Source organism: Euphorbia lathyris, chromosome 7 (genome assembly GCF_963576675.1).
Source record: "Euphorbia lathyris chromosome 7, ddEupLath1.1, whole genome shotgun sequence".
NCBI lineage: Eukaryota > Viridiplantae > Streptophyta > Magnoliopsida > Malpighiales > Euphorbiaceae > Euphorbia > Euphorbia lathyris.
Genome location: NC_088916.1, coordinates 57,716,365 through 57,727,046, shown reverse-complemented (window position 1 = coordinate 57,727,046; position 10,682 = coordinate 57,716,365). Strand labels below are relative to the sequence as shown.

At 28.0% G+C, this 10,682-nt stretch overlaps 1 protein-coding gene across 2 annotated transcripts; it reads right to left on the bottom strand.

Annotated features, from left to right (window-relative positions):
* Positions 1-3,627: 3,627 nt before the first annotated feature.
* On the bottom strand, positions 3,628-9,788 carry LOC136234930 (dihydroflavonol 4-reductase-like). Of its 2 annotated transcripts, XM_066024420.1 has the most exons (6): positions 9,463-9,788; positions 9,220-9,389; positions 4,719-4,913; positions 4,462-4,621; positions 4,170-4,362; positions 3,628-4,041 (listed from the first exon to the last, which is right to left on the bottom strand). In XM_066024420.1, the coding sequence occupies exons 1-6, from the start codon at positions 9,572-9,574 to the stop codon at positions 3,807-3,809; spliced, it is 1,065 nt and encodes a 354-aa protein (XP_065880492.1). In that variant the 5' UTR covers positions 9,575-9,788; the 3' UTR covers positions 3,628-3,806. The 2 variants fall into 2 exon arrangements, with proteins under 2 accessions (XP_065880492.1, XP_065880493.1); XM_066024421.1 differs by lacking the exon at positions 4,719-4,913 and having other exon boundaries at positions 9,463-9,786.
* Positions 9,789-10,682: the final 894 nt, after the last annotated feature.

Sequence of the window (10,682 nt, the reverse complement as noted above, 5' to 3'; positions counted from 1 at the left end):
TCATAACGTGCTCAAATTTTCTTTCACAATCAAATTCCAAACTATTTCATAACCATAAATCATTTGGCTTCAATTAGCTCTTTTGTAAAAATAACAACAATTAATCAAATATTCTCTTGAAGTTACTCAAAATAGTTTACAATCAAAATACAGAATCGTTTAAAATCAAATACTCTGTTAATATCACTAAAAGTGTCAAAATTCGTAAAAAACCACTGATTCATAATTTAATCCAACTCTAAGAATTAAATAGCTCAAATATTGTATCGATTTAATATCGTTTTAAAGTAAATATTTTTATCAGACTATTTTCGGTCACCGAAACAAAAATTCTAAATTGAATTACTATTAGACTCGTTAAACCACGTTAAACTACCAAAAGTATATTCGTCCTAATTTTATAGTCAAATTATTCTACTACTTTTATATTCAAATTAATATAAATTCTATGTAACAAATATCGGTATTAATCCTTCTAATTTATAACGTATTTTAATTTGACAATTTAAAGTCACTAAATTATTATACAATTAACTTAAAACTAAATTTTAAACCAAACACTTTTAACAGACTATTCTCGTTTGTCACAGGAATTGTAACGTGTATTTGTTTTGATTCGTTTTGGTAAGATGAATTATATATATAAAGTTACTACTTTTCATATCCAGTGGGTTAATTAATAAGTCAAAATATAACACGGTCTAATATTTGAGTATAAAAATTAAATTTTTGACACGGATGTTACATACATATATATAGTTAAACCTCGATAAATGAATGTTCGATAAAGTAATAACCTCGTTTATATAATAAATTCTTTCGGTCCCGACTTGGGCCAATGGACTAAAGTAATAACCTCGCTAAATGCATTAAGTAATAAAAATATTTAAATCCTTAAGGGCCCAATGAAAATATAAATTAATAATTATTGAATTACATACAATATATATATATATATATATATCAAACTCTTTCGATCAATCAACTAGAAGTCATTTCTTCTGAAAAAATGCATCTATAGTTGATTGTTTTTTCTTTCCATCTAAACCAAAATGAACATTATCCTTAACTTTTTGTAGTGCAAACAAACTTCTGGTATATTTTGCTCATGTTGTAGCAAGTAGTTGTTTAAGGTGACCATTGCTTGAAAGACCTCTTTTGACGATACATTTGCGACAACACAACTATCATCTGGCTCTAGATCATTTTCATCATCATTGTTCATTATTGACTGGATATTTTCTTCGTCTGTATGCATTTTACAATGAAAAATTATCTATAAAATAATAAATATTGATTTATTGATAAATAAATAATCGCACTTAACGAATATTTTTTTCCGGTCCCAAGAATATGTATTTATCGAGGTTTTACTATATATATATATTAAATTTAAATTTGTAAAAGAAATGAGTATGAGAATTCTGATGGTCTCTAAAATAATGGAGTCGCTCTTGTGTGTAATGACTTGGTAGGACTTGGAGAGCATGATACTTGTGTCCTAAGGCTACTCTCCAACCATACTCCATAACTTATTTTTAGAGTAAAAGTGCAGTCCAATGGTACTCATACTCTATTTTTAGAGTAAAGTTTTTGATACTCTATATATGAAGTATCAAAATGTCTTACTCTATTTTTAGAGTAAGATTTAATGATTTTTTAAGATGATGTGTAATAATGGAGTAGATACTCTATAATAATAAAAAAAATATTATTTGTTAATATAAATAGGGTTCTTCTTATCACCGCTCCCAAATTACTTATCACCGCATTCACTTGGACAATTTTGCGCTTTGCATAAAAAATTTGCAAAGCTAGGAAAATAAAAATTTGAGAGAAAATTTCAAAATTTGGCCTAAACGGATGGTGTATTCCCCCCGGCCCATGGCAGGAACGGATGGCACATTCCCCCCGACCCATGGTGGGAACGGATGGCGCATCCGCCCCCACCATGGGTCGGGGGGAATGCGCCATCCGTTTAGGCCAAATTTTGAAAAATGTAAAATTCTCCAATTTTTAGTGACGAAAAATACTAAATCTTTCAATTTTTTGTGAAGAAAAATGTAAAATTCTCTAATTTTTTATGACGAAAAATGCAAAATCGTCATGAAAAATATGTCTTATTTTCATGAGTTCTTTGATAAAAAAAATGTAAATTTTAATGTTTCCGACTCGTAATCATCCATTTTTGGGGTTCGGGTTGTCACACATTAATTATTTTCATAATTTCAATTATTGTTGTTCGGGTTTATGATTTTGGAGAGAGAATTTTCAGTATTTTATCAAAATTATGAGAATGGCAAAAAAGTCTAATGGGGGCAGTGATAAGTAATTTGGGGGCGATATTTAGCAGTTCACTAAAAATATTCTTTTTAAGTTATAAATGAAGTAGATGGTTGGAGATGACCTAAGGAGCACGAAGGGTAATATGGAATTTATAGTTAAGCAGAAGATTACTAATATTAGCTATTAATTCACGATTAATTAGTCATATGTGAAAGCTTAATTTTTTAATAGCATGAGAAAGATTGATTTTAAATAGAGGTGTTAACGAGTTAGGGTAGTTTGCAAACAATTCGATCTCGGCTCGGTCAAAGCACGGATCGATTCGAGCACTAACAAGCTTGACCCGAGCTTTCTTAGATTTAGCTCGAAAGCTCGCAAACAAGTTCGATTATTTTTTTAATTATTATATTTATTCATTAACCTTTAATTCAAAATAAAATAATTAATGATCATAAGAAAAAATAAAAATGAGTAATTAGTTCTTAACTAGTCACAACTCACAACGTCAATTAAAAAATATTTAATAGATTCTTTAGGCATTTTGGCTAGTCCGGAATATTAGGAATTCAAATTTAAAAATATAAACTCTAAAGACTAATTAGTTTCTCCTTCACTAAGTTCTCTCTCTACTCTCTCATCCACATTAGGAGCACTACAATCATCATTCATGTGCAACTACGCTGACAATAAGACCAAATGTGATCGTGAGTCTGTCTTCTCCAGCCACACGTAATAACTACTATTTTTGAAGCTCATCCATAAAATGTGATTTTTTTAATCTTTTAAACTCATGTGGACTATGTTATAGGGATTTTATTTATTATTTTATATGCTACTTATTATATGTATATATAATGAGTCTAGTTAAAGCTCGTTAAAAGCTCGGCTCGGTCAAAGTTTAACTCGATATCGATAAAATCTCGGTCAAAGCTCGACTCAAGATTAACGAGTCAAGTCTATAACGATTCAGCTCGTTAACACCCCTAATTTTGAATAGCGTGAGAAAACATAATATTCTAGTAAAGTATGCTTTTAGAATAGTTGGGCATGCAAATGAGTTTTGTGTTTTCATTTATCCTTTAAGACCTATAACTAATTTAAATCATCATTGAGAGCAAAGAAAAATAGAGAGATTTAGAAACACTCCGGATATAAAGTTTTTAGAAAAATTCTTAATAAGTTTATGAGATTTTAGATTTTTTTTTTTAAATTGTTATTAATTGCTCTAATAATAAAACTTTAGAAGAAGTATACACAAATTAACTAAACCATTTATATTATTTATTTATTTTCAATTTATGTAATCTCTTAATAAAAATATTTTAATACTATTTGGTACGGTAGAGAAAAGGATGTACTTTCCAAACAAAGTGCTTGGCATAATATCTCAACTACCTCCCTTAAATTTGATAAAGAAAGATAGAAGGAAACTACCGAATTATTCAATACATTGTTAAAACCAGAAAAAGAGAAAAGGAATAAATATAAGTAAATAGAAAGAAGAATATGTAAAACACGAATTAGCCATAGGTAACCTCAGCAGGAGTAGTGCTAATCGCATTTTCGGGTTCAACCTTGTTTGGTTCCTGTTGTTTGGCATCACATATAGACATAGGAAGCAATCCTTTGGCTCGGCATGTTTCCACAGCTCCAACAAACATTTCTTTTAAGCTGTATTTGAATTCAAATCCCAAGTCCTCCAGCTTTTTTGATGAAAATATCAAATTCTTCACATTCTCTTCCACTCCATTATTCCTAACCAAATATCAATTATCAAAATCTACATTAGGATAAATATAAATTTAGTCCCAAATTGAATTTTGGTCTTTCAATTTAGTTAAATTAAAGAAAAGGGTTGATTAGATTAGATTAGATTAGATTACTTGTTAGGAATATTGTATTCTGGATAAGTTTGTCTGAGCAAACGAGCAAGATTATGAATGGTGGCATCATGAGATGAGCAAATATAACGACCTTTTGCTTTTTTATTCTGATACAGATATATATGAGCATTGCACAGATCATCCAAATGTACATAATGCCCTTGCTTTAGTATATGATAGTGAGATTCGTTTCCTGATAATAATAATAATAATTATTATTATTATAAAAATTAGTAATATATATACAGACATTAAAGTATAACAAGAAAATGATATATAAAATATAGATTACCAGTGATTACAGAAAGAGCAGTAATAAGGCTAGGGGGCATAGACGGCATGATAAATGGACCCACCACGAGAGTCGGGATAATACTTATAAAATCAATATTGTTTTCTTCACTGAATTTGAACGCTGCTTTCTCTGCCAGTGTCTTTGATACAAAATACATCTGATGGATAGTAAGGAAAAATTAGTTAGATGTAATTTTATTAAGTAATAAACCCCGAGTAATTAATTAATGTGACTTGCAATAAGAAAATACAAACCCAGCCAGTCATCTTTTTGGAGAGAATAAAATCGAGATCACTCCAGCAGTTTTCATCGTAAATATCTTTTCTATTTTCCTCACTATCAATAGTTCCAGCAGAAGATGTGAATATTATCCTTCGTACATTTTCAGCTTTTACACATGCTTTCATTATGTCTAATACTCCATTTACGGTTGGCTTTATTATTTCATTCTGCAAATCCAATTAGTTCACTATTAATTTAGGTGGATTTGGATTGTCTCCCGTTCAAATATAACAGGAGACATCCTGTTAACTTAATCCAAGCTACTAATTTCAAATGAAAGGCTAGGATTAAAAAAAGGTTAAAGAACTCAATTTTTAAAGGTAAAAAAAGCTCTATTATTACCGTACCTTAATGAGCTGTGATACTAAAACTCCAATTCCATGATCTATATTGTTTTATTGTGGAACACAATTTTATTCCTTTTTCAACTGATTCCAAAACTTAATAGATTATAGTCCATTTATTTCAAAATAAATAATTGTTAATTTCAACAAATCACACAGGGGCCGGAACCAGGGGGGTTGGGGGCTCCAGCCCCGGCCAGCCGCCCGAGAATTGAGAATTTTTTTTTTTAGTAATGGTGTCTAGTAATATTCTGGAGAGAATTATATTGACTCTATGTAGTATTATATCAATGTTTAAAGGTGGATGAGATGGTTAAGGATGCTTGTTTTTATTTGAGAGGTCTTGTGTTTGATTCCCTTCAACCTCATTTTGTTTTAAAAAGTTTTTATTTTTAAATAGACTCTTTATTTTTATTTTCATAACACTTTTGAATTCATTTTTAATAGGTCTTTATCATTAAAAAAAATAAACATATTTAATATTCAATTAGTTCAATGCTAGTTTCTAAAAAAATGATACTCCATCCGTTTCATATTACATGTCTTTTTAGAGAATTGTATAGAAATTAAGGATATTGGAAAAAAGAAGTTGTTATCCCTTATTTATTGATTCCACTATTTATTTATTCTATAATAAGTCTATTATTCTAATTAATTTCCGTAAACCCGTATTTTATAGCAGAAAAAAAGATGACTTAACGTGTACTGGTCGTATAAAATGACATGTAATATGAAACAAAAAAAATCTCTAGAAAGACATGTAATATGAAACGGAGGTAGTAATATTTTTACCATTTTAATGCGTTGGAGGCTAAAAAAATTTTGCCCAGCCCTAACGGGCTGAACTTATGAATTTTTTTTTATTGATATGTTTGAGCCCCGGGTCATTCGGGGTCCTTGTTCCGCCACTGAAATCACATATATTAAAAAAATGATTAATTACATTAATGAAATATATAGAACATGGACTAAAATACTCTTTATCTCTTTTTATTAGTAATTCTCTTTTTTGTGTGTCACTCATTAAATTGAACCACTCTCCATATATTAAAAACTTTAAATAACAAAAGGAGGTAAAATAAGAAAATAATAAAAATGGTTAATTACATATAGATTCTCCGTGGTTTCACCGATTTACAGATGGGTACTTTCTTTTTTTTTTACAAACGCAGCCCTCTGATTTGCAAAATTTTGTATTTGGGTTCGCTTTGTCAGAATTTGGCCGATAACGATCTCGAAATGAAAAATTTCAAGAGTTAAATAATATTTTAAGAAACTTTAATTCTTCATCTTTTTAGATTTGAGGTTATTTAAGTGTTGTTGTTTTTATGAGAGAGAAAGTTAATGTTTAGTGAGAGAAAACTCAAAAAATGATGATTTTGAAAAATTAAAAATATGGTTCCATAGTAAATATGATACTAAACAACTTTAATTTTTGAAAATGATCATTTTGAGGTTGTTATCGACCAAATTTGGCAAAGTAAAAAATACATAATTTTGCAAACCACATTGTTGCGTTTGTAAAGAAAAATACCACAGATAGCCATCTGAAAATCCGTGTAATTACATGATATCTACTTATAATTAATCCTAATAAAAAATAAGAAATTTGATCAAATGTGACAATTATTTTGAAATGGATGGAGTATTGAATTCATGATATTCATCTAATTTAAAACTTTGATATTTTCAATTGATCCTATAATCCATCAATTGAAAGGTAATTATTTTAGAAATTGTTTCACATCTATTTATTTAATTGATTGTGATATTTGTTTATTTAGTTCTCTCTTCCATTTAATTTTGATCTCGAACATAGTTATGCAATATATAAACATAATAAAACAGAGAACTGAAGGCGAGGAGGGAAAAAATGAAAAAGAAGTAGGCGGTGCACGTGAAAGGAATATAAGAAGTAAGTTGTGTGGTAATAATAGATATTTTTATCTTTTAAAATTGAGTGTTTTAACCCTTTTTTAATCCTCACCTTTCATTTGAAATTAATGCCTTGGATTAAGTTAACAGGATGTCTCCTGTTATATTTGAACGGGAGACAATCCAAATCCAATTTAGGTACTTCAAAATAAAATCTCAAATGCAATCCACATTGTTCACCTTAAAAAAAAAAAAAAAATTCGAAACCAAAATATTTTTTTAATAATAAAAATTAAAATTGGTTCCCGACCTAAAATTTGAAAGTCAATTAGATGTTTAACTTTCAAAATCATCGATTACGTACTTAATATATATATATTTAATCCACCAATTGGATCCATATTTTAATCGAAATAAAATTTTAGTTATGTTTGATCAATTTTTTTTGTTATTGTTTCGTTTAGTAAAAAAATTGAATAAATCAAACTGAAAATTAATATATTATATTAAAATATTTTATGTGTAATATATAATACTCCTACCGTTGCATATTACATGTCGTTTTAGAGTCTTGCATAGAAATTAAGGATATTAGAGAAAAGACGTTGTTGCTCCTTATTTATTGATTCCACTATTTATTTATTCTATAATAAGTACATTATGCTAATTAATTTTCGTAAATCCACGTTTTATAGCAAGAAAAAAGATGACTTAACATGTACTGATCATATAAAATGACATGTAATATTAAACAAAAAATAGTCTCTAAAAAGACATGTAATATGAAACGGGGGTAGTATTTATTTCGGTTATTACAATGATAAATTTTGATTAAGTTATATTCGATAATTATATTTATTTTGTTTGGTTTTATTATAGGGATAAAAATACTAAAATAGATCTAAAGTTTTTGGCTTGTCAAAAAAAAAAATCTAAAGTTTTTGGAAAAGTATTAATATGGGTTTTATGTAGAAAAAACCACCAATGTAGGTTTCACATTTAAAAAATAGTATCAATTTAGACATTGATAACGAAATATGACACGACATTCCTATTATTCAGTTAAGTTTTGATTTCTCTCTTCACGTACAATTGACATAACTTAACAAAGTAATATGAATGTCATGTCACGTTCCGTTCCGTTATCGATGCCTAAATTGATACTCTTTTTTAAACGTTAATTATTTTATATATAAAGTCTAAATTGATACTTTCCTAAAAACTATAAATCTATTTTGTATCTTATCCTTTTATTATATACACAAAAAAAATTATATTTATATAATATATTAATTTCAGTTTATTTAAGTAATTTTTTTTCTTACTCAAATCTATCCAATAACTGAGAATATCCATAAAGTATTAATAAAAACTGGACCAAAATATAAAGTAACAAAACCAAATATTATTTCAATTGAGGAAGATATCAATAGGTGGTTTTGGTATATATTGGGGATCATGATTTAAAAAAAAAAAAAAATTAATGCTATAACAGACTTTTTATAGTTTTTTGAAAGGAGTGATTCAAAATATAGATTGGGAATTAATTTAAACTTTAAGCCAATTAAGCATATAAGTATTATATATGTTATAATTTTAAGGCAAAAAGTATTATTAGGCTTTGATCTTTTATTTATTTTTATTCATTAAGTCCCTAATCATTTATTTTTGGTCTCACTAAGCCTTTGATGACCAAAAAAAGTAATTTTGAACATAAAGTTCAGTTAACAGACTGTTATTCATTGCACTTGCATTCAAAATTTGTATTTTTTTCACTGTTTGAAAACAATATAGATATGTAATATGGTTATAAGAAAATTGTAAAAACCTTGATTCAAACTGTAAAAAATATATATTTTTAATAATTTCAAATACATATGAAGTTAATAACGTCTTTTTAATAGAATTACATATTCACAACGTACTAATTTGGTCATGGAGGTCTTAATGAGACAAAAAATAAAAGATCACGAGCTTAATGTATCCAAATAAAAAATCAAAGGCTTAATGAACAAAAAAATAAAAGATCAGAAATCTAATAATGCGAATTAGATTGTTGTATTTTTATAAATCTTAAGTTCGGTCTAGAAATAGATGAACTTAAAATATGTTTGGATCAAGTTTAATATCATTTTATTATATTCAAGCCCGACCATTAGACATAAGTCTACATAGACCGGACAGGAGATCTGAACCCATAAACATGTCTAATTATATTTTGGCAAACAAAATTGAGTTCCTTCCATAAATTAACCTCGGGATCTTTGGAGTGAAAATCCATGGATGTGGCAACATGGAAAACACCGTGACAACCTTTGATTGCATCATCAAAACTTCCTTCAACGGACAAGTCGGCTTTCCATAAGGTCAAATGAGTCTCGGCTTTAGGCAATTCCAACAAATGCTCCACCTTACTTCTATTATCTGTTAAAACAATAAATTAAATAAGACTAAACTAAAAACATAAAATAATTAATTAAGATGATCGAAGCAGAACCAGGGTCGTGGACGGTGGCTCGAACCGTGTAGCCACTTTCAAGGAGACGCATGATGAGCCATGAGCCAATAAAGCCAGAGGCACCAGTGACACACACAGTCTCTGAAATCATGGTTACTGCTTAATTTTTATATAATAATGAATTAAGAATAATTTATAAAGAAGGGATTAAAATGGTAGGAATTGAGTACAAAATGGGTTCATTTTAATAGGGAAAATGGGGAAGGTTGTGGTGGTGGTGTGTAATTAGCTACCAATCAATTTTTTTATTTCCTAAGAGATCTGACAAATCAATTAATCCCTACTTTTTCATCAAAAAAATTGCTAATACTTTTTTTTTTTTTGAAAGAACTACTTATTTTATTTTGAAATTATAAAGTAGATGCTACCTAATTTTTATAAACTTTATCTTTTCATTGAGTCTTAGCGACTCACATATTATAGGAATTTCCAGTATAACTTCTCAAATTTATTATAGGATCAAACAACTTTAACCACTCAAACTAACATTAATTGGTTAATATTTAAAATATAATTTAAGCGAGTTGAGACCGACCTTAACCACTCAAACTTACCTTAATCGGTTAATATTCATACTTTTTTAATAATTAAAATTTATTCAACATATCAATATTAAGTTTTTAATTGTATTATTTATAATGTTAGCGATAAAGTTATTATCAAACTATTCATTCATAACTAGAAAGGGTTTTTAATTATAATTAATGTAGTTTCACAATTTTTTAAAATATAATTTGACAAGAAAGAGAACTAATAATAATAATAAATCAGAATTTGTCAAATTTAATAATAAATTCTATAAAAGTGCTTATTCCCCAAAGTCAATTATCATGACTAACACGTGATACTAAATTGTTTTCTTCCATCACAATCAGGCAGTTGAGCCGAGCAGCTGGAGCATCTAAAATTAGTTTATTACAATTTATATAACATAAAACAAATAGAATAGTACTTAGTCAGTTTTATATTACTTCATTTTAAAGGGTTGTATTGAAATTAAGTATATTAGAAAAAAGAAATTGCGGCCATTTATTTATTTATTCTATAATAAATCCATTGTTCTATTTAATTTTCATAAACTTAGATTTTATAACAGAAACAAAAATGACTTAACGTGTACTGATCATATAAAATGACATGTATAGAAAGACATGTAATATGAAACGGAGATAGTAAAAAGTAAGGGAGTAAAGATCACG